The 18,879-nt window shown below is 31.8% G+C and overlaps 1 protein-coding gene across 1 annotated transcript; it reads left to right on the top strand.

Moving 5' to 3' along the window:
- Window positions 1–284: 284 nt before the first annotated feature.
- On the top strand, window positions 285–18,436 carry LOC139527781 (Na(+)/citrate cotransporter-like). The gene is made up of 14 exons (XM_071323453.1): window positions 285–407; window positions 3,088–3,237; window positions 5,856–5,971; window positions 6,539–6,696; window positions 7,980–8,025; window positions 8,763–8,945; window positions 9,894–10,013; window positions 10,854–10,943; window positions 11,712–11,816; window positions 13,041–13,126; window positions 13,518–13,636; window positions 14,636–14,797; window positions 15,924–16,061; window positions 16,988–18,436. Exons 1-14 carry the CDS (start codon window positions 309–311, stop codon window positions 17,156–17,158), a joined length of 1,743 nt encoding a protein of 580 aa, XP_071179554.1. The 5' UTR covers window positions 285–308; the 3' UTR covers window positions 17,159–18,436.
- The last annotated feature ends 443 nt before the right edge of the window (window positions 18,437–18,879 follow it).

The following is an 18,879-nucleotide window of genomic DNA, read 5'->3' as shown; positions in this document are numbered from 1 at the left end:
CAACGGCTATTCTTAAACTATAACCTTTTTTTTTAATTTTATAGTTTTCATTTTGTTATTTAATATTACCATCTTTATTATCATTTTTTTTCTTTCTTTTCAATGACTAGTTAATATACATGTATCCTCATATTGCAACTTATTCCTATAGTGATTATTGTGAGTACATTGCGTCATTATACACTACTTTGCTACATGTCCGTGAATATTGATAGTCTTAAAAAGATGGATAAAGTCAAGTACATGTACATGTACTAGCATAAATTTGAATATAAACTGATAACTATATATGTACCAGTTATATCGTGATGGCTTTACGGAATTTTCTCAGAAGAAACAGAAGAAAATTGATTATATGTTTAACTCCGCTACTTTTATTACCTCTTCCTTTGGTCGTGAAAACACAGGTAGGAAATGTTGTTTTTCTGCTGATATTTCGAATGTTTCAGATATAGATAATTTCGGGGACAGGATAATTTCTTATTCGCCACCCCCTTTTTTCTCCAAAATTCAATATGTATCATTAGTGATCACTGTGGACAGTGAAGTAAAAATCGTAAACATATGACGGTATATTTAGTGTAAATATAATACTGAAAATCCCGAAAACAATTGAAACTACAAAAAACACGCTGTCAGAAGTATGTTTCCTTATACTAATTTACAGTTAGAAGTACATGTATTACAATATGGCGTAAGATTGTCCAAGTTGCAAACTTCTGTCTTTTTTGAATAATTTTCAAATTATATTTTGAATCAAATTATCGCTCTGACCTTGTGCCTTGGCAAACAATTCATTGACATTGAATCTATCTACCAATGTGTATTCAAGAACAACTGGATCGGAACAAATTGGACTAGACTGGTTTCCCGTTCCTTATCTATTTGGCTCTGAGCTGGGATACCAGTATGTTGCTAGGGAGAGGGCCTGCCTAGAATTGGAATTTGTATGAACCACCTACGATAGTAGAGGTACATTACGTTTTCTGGTCTGTGCGTCCGACTATTCGTTCGTCCATTAGTTCGTCCGTCTGTCCCGCTTCAGGTTAAAATTTTCGGTCGTGGTAGTTTTTAATGAGATTGAAGTCCAATCAACTTTAAACTTAGTACACATTTTACTTGTGATATGATCTTATTTTAATGCCAAATAAATGATCGTGGGGCATCCGTGTACTATGGACACATTCTTGTTTTTTGTAGAGTCCCTGTTGGTTAGTATAAAGTTTTCGACGGAAGCTGGTTTTTGGCTTTTCTTCGTTATTCGTTTTTCGTATTGGTGCTGCCAATTTCCCTTCGACTTTTTCACGTGCGCATGTCCTTAAAATAAGGATGTGTGGTATGAATGCTAGTGAAACAAATATCCACCGTAGATCTACGACCTTCAACAATAAGCAAACATATATCGAAAAGTAACAAATATTCTTTCAATTTGTTTTTTTACTTACTTTTCTACGTTTTAGTTAATTTAATGTTCTAATTTACTACAGAGCGGACATCGTTCTCAAAGATGCCGTAAAAAAAAATATAGATGGCGCTGTTTGTGGGCGTAAACATTTTACATACGGGTACTGTTTGTGTCGATAGAGTTGAATTTTAACTGTCAGATTCATGCGTTTAACGTTTATCTGTAACATATTAAGAGCCCCAAATTGACAATATGTACAACAATTCAATCAAGAAATAAATAAGTTAGATTGCAACATTTTTTCGGTTTCGGTCCAATTTAAAGCGTTTGAAAGCCTAAGAATCAACAGAATATCGTGGGTGACTTTAATATTGAGAGTAGTTTTGATTTTGTCTTTATATACAGTTGATAAATATCTGTGGTTTTCAGTTGTGGTACATTAATAAAACAGATAGAATTTCAGGATCAACATGCCACATTTTGTCGAAAATTGTGATTTGAAAACCGTTTAAACTACAAAAATGTATGATAGAATTTATCACATTTTGTATCATAGTTTAATTTCAATATTTGTTATATTTTCTATAAATTAGATGAATGATAAGGGAGCAACCATTTAACTTCAGAGGGGTTTGTTTTTTTTTCCAAAAAAAATATTCTGATTCCCATATAAACATTTTGATAACAAAATATTCAGGTCTAGCAAATGGCAAAAACAAAATCTGAATCTAGATTTTCCACATACCGTATAAAGTGTTTAATTATAAAAGAAAATTGATTGATTGCGCCGAAAATAAAATAGGCACTGTTACTAGGTCATGTAAAATCAATCTTACTAATGGTGCAATTTGTGAAATAACTGTTTTTTTTATTTTTGTCGTGTATAGAAAACATTAAACAGTTATTCATTTCCAATACCATTCCCATCTGAAAAATCCACTTATATAACCTACCGAACTTTTCAGTGGCGGATCCAGAATTTTTTATATTGGGGGTTGGGCTCCAGTCATGCTTCAGTGATTCCCTATATAATCAACCAAAAAACATATTACAGGATGTTTAACAAACGATGACTAACTAAATGAGCTGTCCAGTGTACACCTAGCCTGTGTTCTGGTGTTAATATTCAACAGACCAGCATGGCACTTTTGCCTTTGTTTGTATGAGGTGTGCATATGTTTGTTGAACTGTATGTAGTAAATTAATTTTTCGTATGAGATTTAGCGATTTTCTGATTTAATATGGTCCGGGAACACCGTTATCGTCCCTTGATTTTCGTTGTCCGAATATAGTTCCTATTGTGGACAGTGTGTTACTTGCCATTTTTTTAATACCCCTTCTAAATGTATTTTTTCGTGTTTTATGCCTCAAATAGCAAGTGGGGGATGAAATTACACTGTAACACATTTATGAATTTTAATGTAAAGTAGTCATTTGTTCCAGCTGAAAAAGGTTGAAAATTAGCACTTCGGAAGCTGTCAAAACATTTCAAGACTTTAACATAAAAGTGTCCATATTTTGATTTCAAGACGATGAAGTTTTCTATAATTTTGGTACAATTTTTCCCAAAAAGAGTACAACACACTAAAATAAATACATTACGAAATAACTGTGTTCTCGGACCATATTATCCGATATACCTTTGAGGTTTAGAGATTTGTTAGTAATGTCATGTTTTACAGGAGGCAAGATGTGGGTATGGACTTCTGTTAATGGCTGTGCTATGGATGACGGAAGCCATTCCTATATCTGTTACAGCAATGCTGCCAATTATTCTGTTTCCAATGATGGGAGTAAGCAGGGTTAAAGATTTGGCTTCGAAATATATTTCGGTAATATATATGCACTAGTATTTGATTTATTTAGATAAGATAATATTTTTTGAAAAAAACAAAAACATACACCTGTAATCCAGTGCTTGTCGCTTGTTTAGGTGTTACATATTTTTTTTTTTTTTTCTCATTTTTTTATATAACTAAGGCCGTTAGTTTTCTCGTTTGAATTATTTTACATTGTCTTATCGGGGTCTTTTATAGCTGACTATGCGGTATGGGATTTGCTCATTGTTGAAGGCCGTACGGTGACATATAGTTGTTAATGTCTGTGTCATTTTGGTCTCTTGTGGACAGTTGTCTCATTGGCAATCATACCACATTTTTTTTTATATCAAATGATGTAAAAAAAAAATGAGAATGGAAATGGTAAACAAATCAAAGAGACAACATTAACCTGCAGCGAGAAAATCCGACACCCCAGAGGTGCGTGGGCCTCTGATAAGCCCCTCAAATAAAACATAGAAATGTTATGTTTGTCTTTTTGCAAAAATGAGGGTTTGGATGGGACTTACAAAATAGAGAATAATTGACACAAAAAGATAAATGGACCAAAAGTTAAAGAATTGGGAATGACGGAGTGCTAAATATTAAGAGAAGAGATGTAATAATGGAAATATCTGAAAAAATGAAGAAGGATCAAAGAAGACATTCATATTTTTGCCATGAATTGATTTTTTTAAAGGTTCTGTGGATAAAGTATATAACTTTGTAGAGGTAAACATTTTGAAACTCCTTTTCTACTCGTCTGACAATATAATAGGAGATGTTAAATGAATGCCAATGAGATCAATTTCTATAGACCAAATAATATGGTCGAATGTTATCCTACGCAGCTCATATGATATCATAGGCCAATTTTTAAATTTCCATTATATATCAAAAGTGGTTAGAAAAAAATGAAAAAGGTAGTTCGTTGTCACAATCGTGATCAAACACGTTTTAATTATAGTGTGTGATAACATTGTGTGAGGGAATTCGACGTTTGCTGTACCACTGTTCACTCCAACGCAATTTATGACAATACCACTGCATCAATCTGTATGATTATTTTTGAAGTGTTTTAGAAAATGATTTTACTTTGTTGTCGCGTATTATTTTTGAAACATTCAATGTTTTAAAAAGGCGAATTTTCTGTATAAAGTCAATAATTATGTTGACTTTTGAAGCCCAAACTTTTTACAGCCTTAAATACGCAAATAAAAGATCCAAAAACTATACCAATACAGAACGACATGTTTATGGAATTATAGCAAATCTTTTGGTTTACAAATTTTTATTCGTTATTGCAAAATAATGAACTTAAAATATCTGACATTTTCTCCCTACCCAGTTTACCCCTATTATTGTTTATGATGTGGACTGGTCATTGTTATTAATTCGTACGCAATTTGATTGGATTAACTTGTAATTAGTTTACCTTCAAACTTGTTTATTCTTTTCATACATGACTATTGATAATAAGAACGTGCATGCATGTGTACGGTAACTAAAATGACCTTCAAACTGGACACTGGACGAGTCAATATTATGTTTTATCAATGAAAGTTAAGGTATGAAAGGTAAGAATTGCCACTTCTTCTATTTTCACAAAATTTTCCGACTACACAGTTGATAGATTATTTTTTAAAAGCCTATTGTGGAGATAAAAGAGAAAGTTTACAAATAAGACGTTTTGATCCATTAAACAAGTCATTTTCTTAAGAGAAATGCCGAAATACATTTTACGCACAGCTACGGCAGGTAAAGTTATTACTTATCATAACAAAAAAAAGCATTATTCAGTCTCATTGGAATATGTTAATTACAATAACTCCCAAACTTAAGTAGTAGGTATATGAAGTCAAAATATGTCCGATCTGCCTATTTTTGGACATCAAAAGTCAATACGATCTTTTTAAAGTCAATTTCGTCTACCTCACAAAATCTTGTTAGGCACTTTTTTTTTTTTTTATAGGTAATATAGTAATCATATTTATCAATTTAATAACAAATACTATTTTGGTTTCATGTGTAACAAGAACTATATTTTTTAAGAGCAAATAATTCTTTCTTGTTTTAAATAAATGATGTGAACCATCTGTTTTACTTCTTCAACATATTTGGATAATCAATCCATAATTAGTTCGTTATCTGAAATGTTGCAATGGACGAATAAATACACAGACACGCCTGGTTGGAATTGGGACGTGAAATATGATACCCATGTGTTTAGAATGCCACGCCTTCTCGAAAAAAAACCTACTGTAGGACTGTTGGTTGTCTATTGCAAATATTAGATGTGTGCTTCATATCATATATACTAATCTATATAAATGAATTTAACTTCCGTTTGATATTCCGGACGTCGCGATAATTTCTTATCTTTGGTAAATCTCTGCTTTCCACACTTTTGTGCAACTATTCACAATATCTACGTTTCTTGAATGGTAACGTAACTGGTGTCACCAGCATTTTTTAAATGTGGACTTTCTATAATGCGAAATTACGCTTTTTATTTGTAAGATAGTTGCAAGAAAATTCCAAAATTCTGTAAAACAATTGCTTATTTTTTTTTTTTTTATTTTTTTTTTTTTATTAATACTCATCAATAGTAAAGAATACCATGCTTATTTTAGGGGACAATATTTGTTTTCTTGGGTGGAATGTCGGTAGCAGTGTGTATAGAGAAGTGGAATATACATAGACGATTTGCTCTCAAGTTACTCCTCCTTCTAGGAACGTCTACTAAATGGTAACATATATATAATTCGTTTTCTATTTGGTGAATTTCAGAATTTAAAAAAACCCAAAATGTTGTCGTTTCAAAACGAATGAACACGTTTTAAAGTTAGCACTATAACTGTTAAATATCTCGCACTATTTAAATTGCTTCTCTTTTTTTTTCTTTAAAAAAAGACATAAAATACAAAAGGGACACTCAACACTCATAAGTCGAAGAAGATAAACTGGCAACGAAAAGGCAAAAAAAAAAAAAGACAAATGACAAAAAAGTCCAATTACTTCTGTTACATAGAAAAATGAAAAAAACTGAGTATCCGTGACGGATATCACAAAAGCCACGTTTTGATCTTAACTGCTACTCAAAAGGGAATATATTCAGCTCAACAGAGGACACCGTCATGTTGCTCATGGTGAGAATTCGTTGTTATAAGAACTGAATGATAACTATTAAAACATTGATAAACATTTTTGATTGTTGTTGGTTTTTTTTGTTGGTTTCAATAATACTGTCATTTATATATATTAATATAAGGTTTTTGGAAATATCTATATCTGTTGTCACGTTATTTTTTGGAAGGCTGACATTTGGATTCATGGTTACCACGGCATTTATGTCTATGTGGGTCAGCAACACTGCAACAACATCCATGATGATTCCGATTGGTCAAGCTGTCCTGGTTGAGCTTGTTCGAGCACGTAAAGGGAAATCAATCGATCAAGAGGAGAAAGATATAGGTTAATTTCTTATGATATTTTTTTAATATGTTTTCCTTTCAACGGCTAAATAACTAGAGTATACGGAATATTTCTATTCGGACTACTAATCTTAAGCACAAAATTCACTTTTTTTTTATTGAGATGGATATATTAAGCTAATAACAACAATTATATTTCACTGCAGGCTGTTAAAAAAACTTATTATATTTGACAAGGCACAAATGCCAAAAATCAAACATTTGCGAAACCGGTTTTTAAGGGCATACGATACAGTTACAGGGAAGGTAATGACGTTGCTAACGTAAAATGTTATTTTCGCGACGTCAAACTATGACATATCGGGAAAAGATGCATTTTTCGACTGATTTTTATCATTCAAACTGATTTAATTTGAAAACGAGTGCATGGACCCTTATTTTTTAAAACAGCAATTTGTTTTATTTTGCAAGAAGATTATGTGACCCAAATTTTATAAAACTGTAAATAGCGCAATTTTTTTAATTTTGATAAACATGCAGCAAAAAATGACGTTTTTTCCTCTATTCATGAACATTTTATAAAAATAGAGTTATTTCGGAATAAAAATTGCATAATTTTTAATGATACTTTTTAAATACAGAAATTACCGATTATTTAACAAAAAACCAATTTGTGTTTATCTTTTAAAGCAAAAAAGTTACGTCGTTCTTTCGAAAAAGAAAATACGGACACAAATCTGAATTTTGAGCAAATATACAAAATTTCGACCTCATTTTACTCAAAAAGTAGCACATGCAGGTATATTTTTTATTACATATTTGATTTAATCAGGTAAAAAATAGCCTATATGCAAATTTTCATCAACTTGTAAATACAGGTTCAAAACTGTATCGTATGCCCTTAACAAGAAAGGGCTTACGTTTCTCTTCCTTTGACACCAATAAACTAGATATCATGGATTTCTAGCTCTATCATACGTTTAACACTAATGGTTTTACTAATACAATCATCATAGATACTAAGCTTTAAATAAATACCGGACGCGCAAAAGACTACAAAAGACTCATATGTGACACTGAAATAAAAAGATGTGAATAGGGACAAATAAAATACGAGTATTGCGTACCCAATATTTCAAATACAGTTATGGTAATCTAAAATATTTTGTAACATGACGTTCTGAAATCTGAATAGAAAAGTTTGTACTTTTTATCACTTGACAAAAGTTACTGTCTCTGAGATGGTGTTATCTTATTAACGAAATTTCCATAAACTATAGTGCTGAAATTGACACCATTTTCAATTAAATACTATATTTTCAGGTGAACAAATTGTCGAAAAGATCGATAATTTAGAAGAAAATGAAAGGTAATATCATTCAGAAATTAACTTTTTGAAAAAAATGAGTTTGAAAAACCTTTGTTATCGCCAGCGTTGTAGATATTATATTGATGTTTGTTCTTTTGGGTAAAAATATTGAAATATCCAGACGTTTAATACGCTTTTGCTTATTTTGATATCTTTAATAATATCTTTTTTTTTTCTTTATGCAATTTTATTATGCATCCTGTTAAATCTGATTTGACCTTATCTATTGAAGTTCAAACATTATGTCACGTACACGAAAAAACAGGGCAAGTTCGATCAAAACAGTGGACATATACAGTTAACGCGTTTAACTTTCTGCACAGGCAACAGTAGTATATCGCTGTTCAAAAGTTATATTTCGATTAAACACAAAAAATCCGCGTTACAAACTAAAACCGAGGTAAATAATCATTTATAAGAGAAAAACAACAGAAAACGCCAACATACAGAGAATCAGACTGTCTAATAACAAGTGCCATATTCCTGACTTGGTAAAGAAAAAAAACCATATTATCGATTGAACCTGGTTTTATTGCTAACCAAACCTACCGCTTACAATGACAATGTTAAAAATACCGCTTAAATGACAACACTACGTGACATGACTATATGTGATCTTCTTGTTCTACTTAATAAACGTTAACTTTTATATCCTTTATTTGTTTTAATGAAACAGTTTATTTTCGTTTAAAGTAGATAAAAATACTAATGAAAATAAAAATAAAAATAAATTGCAGTAAACTGAAGTTGATAAAGAGCAATGAGGATAGCGACACATTTGAATTTGAAAAGTTAGACACTGAGTCAAAGGACCTTTGTAAACTGGTATGCCTCTGTATTTGTTACTCGGCTAATTGTGGTGGCATTGGAACTTTAACTGGTACTGGACCTAACCTAGTACTCAAGGGACAACTCGATCAGTAATTATAAACCAATGTTTGTCGTGATTATTTTATCACAATTTGAAATATCCTTACTTGATGATGTTATACTAAACCCTTACCCAAAATTCATCCTTTACCTACATCAGATATACTTGCAACCCTTATCTATTTGGCTATACTTTTTGGACATTTTGGATTATAGCTCTTCATGTTTTATATAAGCTTTGGATTTCAAATATTTTGGCCACGAGCATCACTGAAGAGACATGTATTGTCGAAATGCGCATCTGGTGCAACAAAATTGGTACCGTTGATTTTATTATCTACCTTATATTTACTTATATGCATGATTAACCCAAAACATTAACTCTGACCATCTAAAAGCAAAATCTTATATTCAGTAATAAGGAACTTTATTTTTGGACCATATAGCAAAAAGCGGAAGTTGGAAAAATGCAAATAGCGTAGAAATTGACACTAAACACATTAAAATTTGTTAATTTATCATATCTTACTTTCTTTTCTATGATTTTCACAACAAAGGCTTTTTACGATTATAAAAAAATAGGTGACTTAATAGAGAGATAATGTTTTCTATGTAGAAGCCTGAATGTGCAAAAGACCGCACGGTATCCGCGGCATCAAAACGAAAAATAGAGAGTTAGAGTACAGAGGAGTATATCTTCTTTCAGATAATAGAAAACATCAACGTGTTGGGGAATTGATTGCCAATAGATAACTTAGATATATGGATAGCAAACTTCAGAAAATGGTACAGAGTCATATTATCATCAAAACTGCAAATTTTAACATATCTTGACTGATGGAGTATCGATTGTTACTATATTTCAGACCTGTCACATCTTTTCACTAATCATGCTAATTGACATACGTTATTGCAAGTATAACATTTGATAAATTATATGCTAGTTGTTTGCCTACATTATTCATGTATATTCTATTTATTTCCAACTTTTCGTTTAGATTGGCTGGTGGAAGTTCCGGTATAACATTTGCTACATGGTTTATTTTCGGGTTTCCTATAACTGTAGTCAGCGTTTTAATAAATTGGGTAGTTCTACAGATTATGTTCTTTGGTTGGAGGTGAGTTAGTATAAAGCGGAGTATACTCATGTTAACTCATAATGGCCTCTTTTCACATTCATGTCTCACCACAGTGAGATTTCTCCAACCAAATTCCCACCACAGGAATTTGTTACTGTTTGCTGGGTTTTCTATCCACGGGAACACTGATAAGGTAGTAAAAACATGTGCAACAACTAAGAGAGTATATGAGAATACAAATTGGATGTACTTTTTTCTAAACGTCCAGTTGCATTCTTTGCGAGCATTTACGTCTACAAATAAGAGTCATAGTAATCGAAGTAGTGAAAGGTTATATGCGATGTAGAACGGGGTTAACATGCAGAGGAATAAGTGTTCGACCTCAAACACACATCAAGTTTTAAATCAAGTGAAATAAAGTTAGGTATAAATGCTAGCTACATCTAATACACGATGCTGTCTGCTTTCATTATTTGCAAAAAACAAAACAACAGCGCAGAGTTTGAAACAAAAATCCAGGTTCGCAAACAACTCAATAAAATGAATTCCAACATATTTGAGAATTTCTTACTTACAACTTACAATTCCTGTTAGTGTCATGTTTTGCATATGTCGCCATTTGAAAACAAAGTGAAATCACAAAAACACTGAACTCGGAGCAAAATTCAAAACGAAGAGTCCCTACTCAATGGCAAAAGTATAACACATCAAACGAATGGAAAAACAACTGTCACATTTCTGACTTGGTACCGGCATTTTCGTGAGAAGTTCACTTATCACAATTCAATACAATACATTCATTTGATTAATACATAACATTCATTAATTTATGTATTGAAACAAGTTTCGTTCATATTCCTTAAAATTTATTAATTCAAGGGGCCCATTTACAAAATCCAAAACAAGTGAAAATCCAGAAAGAATAAAAATGGTTCTGCAAAAGCAGTATGAAAACCTCGGAGAAATAAAGTAAGTTATAAAATTCAGAATAGAAATTGGAATTATGTCAAGGAGACATCAACCCAACCATGAGCAGAAAACAGCAGAAGACCAACACTTGGTCTTCATCGCAGCGAGATAATCCCGCACCCGGAGGCGTGCTTCAGCTGTCCCCTTAACAAAAATGCGTTCTAGTTCAGTGAAAATGGACATCATACTTCAACTCCAAAACATATGAATAATAGTAACGTATGTATACGAGATATCATGGATTAGTGTTAGTACGTTAAACAGATACCATGAGCCAGGAGTATTTCAAAAAAAGAAAAGAAAAACAAACGCAATTTTGTTAAGGAGAATTCATAAGTTACTTCTTTAAAAAATAATTATTCATAAACTTCTGTCGATTTTAGCTAGCTTAGATACAAAACATGTTGCAATGCCGCTTTTAGATTTCAGATATTTTTTTTATAGTACATATATTTAAAAAAAAAAATTAAAAATTCTTGCAAGCCATAGATTGTTGGAAATTTTCATAATGATTTTGGGTCGTTAATTCGAATATAACTTTTTGTGCTTTTTCTTTTGACTTGTTATTTAAATTGTGACAGACTGAATATACCAACCGTGGTATTAAGCTCGCAAGACGGGCGTTTCATCATTTCGTATCGGATAAGGCATGAATGACATAATTAGAAGTTTTCATAAATGATTTTGATTCTTTAGTTTGCCTTTCAATTTGCCATGTCTTGTTTGACTAAATTTTTTATCACATTATTGTAATACTTCTTTTTTTAGTTTTGCACAGAAAGCGGTTTGTGTCCATTTTGTAATGCTTGTGTTGTTGTGGTTTTCATTAGAACCAGAGTTTGTTCCTGGCTGGGGACATTTCTTTAAGAAAGGGTATGTGTTATAGAGTAACAAAATTCATATTGAGCAAAATGCTTCTCAGTTTACATCAAAAGGCAATTATAAATCATTCATTGTACAGTAGCACCAGCAGTACTTAATTTTAGAATGGAAATGTTGAATTTCAAAGAGACAAAAACCCGACTCAAAGAGACACATTTAGGCGGACTTCAGCTGCCCCTACAAGAAATGTGTACTAGTTCAGTGAAAGTGGACGACATACTAAACTCTAAAAAGTCATACAAGACTAGCAAAGACCAGAGGCTCCTAACTTGGGACAAAAAATTACACTTCCTATGTCTGTTATCTTTATATGCATGTAAGGGCCTCTGTGATCGAATGGTATAAGAAGTTCATATACTGTATCAATAGCCTATTATTACTGAAGTGGAGAGTTCAGTACTTTGGTACTGGCATAAAAAATACGGATTTTTGTGTTATTTAAATTTTCTGCTACAAAATGTTAGAAATTATTATATATCAAGGAATGTATCTCCCTCATGCAAAGCTCTGATTCTTCCTTTCACGGTTTTGGCTATACTTTTTGGACCTTTTGAATTATAGCTCTTCATCTTTTATATAAGCTTTGGATTTCAAATATTTTGGCCACGAGCATCACTGAAGAGACATGTATTGTCGAAATGCGTATCTGGTGCAGGAAAATTTGTACCGTTAATATTATTCGAACCCTGCACATGACAGGTGTAATCCACATCATCTCGTATTGACTAGGATTTTAATTTTCAAGCCAACGGTCAGTGATTCTCTCTGGATTCCTCTACCAAAAAAACGAGTTGGTTGCACAAAAATGTTATAGATGAATATATACTTAATATTAAAACGGTTTCGTTTTCCATAAAGTACGAAAAGTTAATAAAGTATTTGTGCAGAAGTATCAGTTCAAAGCTTTATAAAAAAAGAGATTCCAAACTTTTTAATTCAAGAATGAAAAGAAAATGATTACGAATGTAGCTTCTGAAATCCGATCGACATCTGTGTTCTTTCAGGAAGAACGGAAGAACACTCTTCATGGAATAAGGTTAACTCTTACTACTTATTTTTTATTTTGTGTTATATTATAGTATCCTTTGCTATTTTATGTGTAATTCATTTGCTATATGTGTTTTACTATGTTATCTTTTGCTTTTTTGTATTGTTTGCTTTTCATCTCTAGTTATTTTGTGCTGCTTTATGTTACATTTTTCTATTTGTTTGCAGGTACGTTTCAGATGCAGTACCAGGAATGATAATAGCTACTAGCTTGTTTATTTTTCCTTCTAGAAGGCGATCTAAAACTGATACAGGTATATATTACAACATCCACAGTTCTATTGATTTTTTATATAATGCTTGGTATCTCACGTTCGTAATGCTATTCGAAATTAAATGCAAATGTATTTTTTCAAGACAATTCTTTGCCAAAACCAATGTGAAAATATCACATGTAAAACACGTGACATTGTGAGCGGTGAATATCAATTTTCTACATGTGAATGTGCTATCTGAGTTCCATGATGATTCGATTAATATAGAAACACCTATTTTAAAAATACTCATATGTAAAATGTCTTAATTCGCTAACTTGACATGAACAAGTTAGAATAATTAGAACCAAGACCAAAAAAATCATTGCTTAACTTAAGTTATCTCCTTTTAACGTGTCCATAATTTTAGTACATAGTCGATTTGTTTTAGGTGAGGACGATACGAATGAAATACCGCCACTTCTAGACTGGCAAACATTCGTGCAAAAAATACCGTGGGGAGTTACACTTCTACTCGGTGGTGGATTTGCTCTTGCTTTCGCATGTCAAGTATGAAAATTAATTTTAATATATATAGATATTGTCTTCTGAAATTTCAAAATATGTATCAGGTATGTAAATTCTACGACAAACTCTTTAGTTATACTGTTGATTCATTCGTATTTGTTAGATACCAATTTTCGTGGATCTCGTGGGTACTAAGGAACCACGAATTTAAATGTTCAACGAATTACCAAACTTCTGAAATAATGTATGCAGACTTTGTGCGAAAACCGCGTTATTGAATATTCACGAATATGCAAGTTTTCTTCAAACCACGAAAATTATTATCCACGAAAGTACATGAATCCGCAGTAAATAAGTGAGGTATATGGTGTTTAGAGACAGTAGAAGTCCGCCTGCGGGCGCGGTATGTTTTTCTGCGTTGAAGATCTGTTGGTAGTCTTTGACTGTTTTCTGCTATTCTTCCGGACACATTCTTGGTATCCATTTCCAATTCAAATCAAATTCAAAAGACATATTTAGTTCCTATTAGATGTTGAACATAAGCTTTGAGATAAGTAAGGCAATAACTGCAACACTCTTAATTGAGAGACTGTGTTTCTCCTGTTTAATTTCAACGAGATCTTCTTTTTGTAGGAATTATTAAGTTGGTCTCGTCCTGAACATGCATGAAATATTTGCTAATGAACATAAATTAAAAAAACAAACAACTAATCAATCAACCAATCATTTTATTTGTCTGTCACGTTTCAAGTACTATCAACACTGAGTTTTACAAAATAAAGAACTAGCAATATCGTAACCAGAAATCTGCAAGAGCAATAGGAAAAAAGAACTAAATATTGAACAGTCTAAATGTCAACAAAATGACATTGACGTCTTCGTTCGTATTTAAATGATTTTTTTTTATGTATATAGTTCTTTTGCATTCTCGTATATTCGAAGCAAATACGAGCTTTTTATTTGATGAAGATCCTTGCATCTTTGCTGGAGATCTTTATTTTACAAAAATCAGTTTTGATAAACAATTTTTCCATTTTAAAGGAATCTGGATTATCACTATGGTTAGGTGCGCAGCTGTCTGTGTTTCGAGACGTACCCGTATGGATTATGATATTTATAATATGCCTTATTGTTTCCTTGACAACCGAGGTTATAAGTAATACAGCCACATGTACTATAGTCCTTCCTGTATTGGCAAACATGGTAAGTTCAAGTCTTCTTCATTTATTCTATTAAGCGCTGTTATTTATCAAATTGACATATTGTATGTATACATACTATCGTAACAATGATCAATCTGTAATAAAAAGGATAATGTTTTCGCTTGTATTGGAGATATTTTCAGAGTAACATTAAAGTACCATTTTCAATTAGATCAGACAACCAACAATCAATCAATACATTTCCATTACAAAGATAACATTTTGTTGGCATATTTCTCTTGAATACTGTTGAAATGGAGTTAAACAAATAAGTTGTAGAATGATTGTCATGGAGACAACCATCTTCCGAAAACAAATGACGTGGGTGAAATCAACCTTATGTCACAGAACGGCCTTAAGTAATGAGCAAAATCCATACTGTAAAAGAACAATAAATAAGTGTGAACTTTTTTTTTTACATAATTTGAGTTCCAAATGGTGAAGTTGAAATCATACTTTCTTAACTTTTACGGACGCCATCACGAGTTGGTTGACCGTTATAGAATAACCGTTTCACAAATGATATCGGATATGTTCCTTACGTCGTTAATACAATCCCCTTCCCTTTCATAAATGTGACCTACCGAATTAGACTATATACCGGATTTGTTATAACATAAGCAACACGACGAGTGCCACATGTTGAGCAGGATCTGCTTAAACTTCTGGAGCACCTAAGATCACCCCTAGTTTTTGGTGGGGTTCGTTTTGCTTATTCTTTGGATATCTATGTTGTGTCATGTTCTATTGTTTATCTGTTTTTCTTCTTTCATTTTTACCCAGGAATTGTCAGTCTATTTTCGATTTACGAGTATGACTGTCCCTCTGGTATCTTTCGTTCCTCTTTGGAATTGATTTTATTTTTACAATTAAGAACAATTATTATCCAAAAGCATACTGAAAACTATGCGCATACTCAAAAATGACTATCATGATGACTGAAAAATAAAAAAAAACAGTTTCGTTTCGATTAAGATTAATTTTGAAATGAATTAAACAATTTCTCCATTGAAAAAAGCCTCCTCGATATTATATGTAAAATATGTAAATATTAACATACCTATTGTTGAACATGTAGTTATAATATGGTTCAATAAGTTAAATGATATTCATTTTTTTGTATATAGGCTGCTGGCATACATCTTCATCCTACATATTTAATGTTGCCTGCATCTGTCGCCTGCTCATTTGCTTTCATGTTGCCTGTAGCTACGCCACCAAATACCATAGCATTTTCATACGGGTACCTTAAAGTTACTGATATGGTGAGTAAAATTTAGAATTCATTCCATAATTAAACATAGATTTTCTATCTTTTACCGGATTTGTTTTCACATAAGCAACACGACAGGATCTGCTTACCCTTCCGGATCACCTGAGATCACCCATAGTTTTTGGTGGGGTTCGTGTTGCTTATTCTTTAGTTTTCTATATTGTGTCATGTGTACAATTGTTTGTCTGTTTGTCTTTTTCATTTTTAGCCAAGGCGTTGTCAGTTTATTTTCGATTTATGACTTTGACTGTCCCTCTGGTATCTTTCATCCCTCTTTTAATGACATTTTTAATATTTGATATTGAAACTAGAACCATATACTGTAATTAACAAATAATACTGAAGCAGTGTTATTTATAAATAAATAATTACCTGCAAAAATCTGCTTATTTTATTTGAATGCTGTTGTCAGTAATTGCATTGTATATTAGCAAATCCCCCTATGTCAATTTTAGTAATTGTAGTTTAAATTAAGCTAAACGAACCTGGAATTTTTCATAAGTAATGCATTGTTCCATTGTTAAAACTAGCAAATAAAATAACATTTGATCAATGTGGCAATTACGAAACGTGTGTTCAGAATTACGTTTTGTCGTGGAAATGACCAAAATGAAGTATACAATGAGCCATCAATACATCATTATCTTTAGAATCATTTATACATCTATCAACGGTAAAACAAAGAAACTGTGTTTAAGTTAAGTGCATGGCACGGAACCGACCTCTGGAAATTAAATGAATTCTGATGACACAAAACAAAACAAAATAAAAGTTGGTAACATATCCACGAGGACAAAGGAACAAATACCATTAAACAGGAACATACATATAATTTGAAATATGATAATAATAATTATCCCGATCGAACAAATCAAACACTTCCTCAAATTGTTATTGTTGTCTTTTTTCAAATTTTAGATGAAGGTTGGAGTATTTTTAAACTTTATTTGTGTGATAATTGTGACAGTGGCCATCAATACATATGGAGCAGCATTCTTTAATCTACATGAGTATCCAGACTGGAAACTTCTCTCAGATCAAACAATGAATATTAATACAACCAACACTAATTCTACATTGTTACAATGATTGCTTGTAAAACGAATGCCTTCTAATGTAAAACTTTAGTGAATAAAACATAAAATGAGTTGTTTTTTGCCATCATTGTAGTGCTATACACATTATTTCATGGCTTTGACTTGAAAAATATCTCTTTACTATGTTAGCAATTCTTGTCTAGTCATTATTTTAATCCGATAGATGCTTTTGTGTTCTGTTAAATTGTTTCTTTTAAAAAAGTAACACGATGATGACTGCTGTACCCATATTTTGACTATTTTATTTATCATGTCTGTTTAGTTCACGCATCATTGTAAATATAACGGAATTTGATGACACTGTTGTATAAAGTGAGAGGTTTAGCGCTATTAAACCAGGTTAAATCAACCATTTTCTACATTTGAAAATGCCTGTACTAAGTCAGAAATATGACAGTTGTTGTCCATTCGTGTTTGATGTGTTTGTTATTTGATTTTGCCATGATTAGGGACTTTCCGATTTGATTTTCCTCTGAGTTCAGTATTTTTGTGATTTTAATTTTTAAGCTATATCTGCTTACATAAAGCTCAATTTTCGTAATAGTATTAATAACAAAATGTAAATAACACGAGTAATTCCATAATTTTTACCATCAAATCTGACTTAAATTAAATACGATAGAAATAAGGAAATGTTTAACATATCAAAACAAGAAAATATGGTATGATTTCTAATGAGAAACCTGTCCATAAGAAACAAAATAACACAGACAATAGCAGTTTTTGAAGGCTTCTATTAAATCTTGATGCAGTAAACAATGGTAATTATACATCATGAATATTTCAAGATAATGTTTGACATTGTTTGACAAGGTTGTTGTGGAGGGTTTCACATAACCTGCTTATTTTAAATCGTTTCATTAATGGTCTATGTACATCTAAATTAAAATTGAAGCAATGACAAGAATTAAATGAACTGAACTTTTGAACTCATATAAAACTCTAGCAACGAATGTCAGTGAATGTTAGGAAATGAATTAAGTCAAGTACTAGCATACTAGTACATTTGGATAAACACTGATAACTGTTTATGTACCTGTTGTGATGGCATTACGTATTTCCTCAGAAGAAACAGAAGAAAATTAATTTTATTTATAACTCCGTTAATTTTATTACCGCTTCCACTTGTCGTGAATACAAAGGTAAGAAATGTTTTTTCATTATGTTTCGAGTATTTTTGGTATAGGTACTTTTCTTTCTTGTCACATCCCTTGAAATCCCCTTGTTCTTTTCTTTCGTTTTGTATATGTGTGTGTTTTATTTAAATAAAGTTATTAGAAAAAAAACATTTGTTTACGACTTACTATCAATTCTTAGTTTACTATTCAAAGCGGTCACTGTTAGTATATATCAAACAAATGTTGTTACTATTGTATTCCTGATAATATTACATCGATAATAATTAGGGATGTCAAAAGATCTGAAATTTAATACTCGGATACTCGGTCATGATACTCGAGTACTCGCGAGTACTCGGGTGAAGCTTAAATGATTATTGAAAAGTTTAGATTTTAGGTGGGATGCAGTATTTTTGTTAATACCTTTCATAAACATGTTAACGAAAGACAAACGTAGTACTACAAACATAGCTTGATGCTGTTTTGTTTGTGTCAATGAAACAATGAATTACCGACTGCCGTTTCTATAAATAACCTATAATGATAACAGCAATAATTGTTTGTGTTCGATTTCATGAACCTAATTCCAAACAAA

The sequence above is a fragment of the Mytilus edulis genome, chromosome 6, assembly GCF_963676685.1.
Source record: "Mytilus edulis chromosome 6, xbMytEdul2.2, whole genome shotgun sequence".
Lineage (NCBI taxonomy): Eukaryota > Metazoa > Mollusca > Bivalvia > Mytilida > Mytilidae > Mytilus > Mytilus edulis.
The sequence above is the reverse complement of the archived record's forward strand: the minus strand, read 5'-3'. Positions and strand labels throughout refer to the sequence as shown.

Bases quoted from the DNA above. Each gene is read 5' to 3' on its own strand.
- LOC139527781 (XM_071323453.1), top strand. From the start codon at position 309: ATGGCTTTACGGAATTTTCTCAGAAGAAACAGAAGAAAATTGATTATA. The intron at 8,026-8,762 runs GTAATATCATTC...AATAAATTGCAG, and splicing joins AATTTAGAAGAAAATGAAAG to TAAACTGAAGTTGATAAAGA. The intron at 13,127-13,517 runs GTATATATTACA...GATTTGTTTTAG, and splicing joins GCGATCTAAAACTGATACAG to GTGAGGACGATACGAATGAA.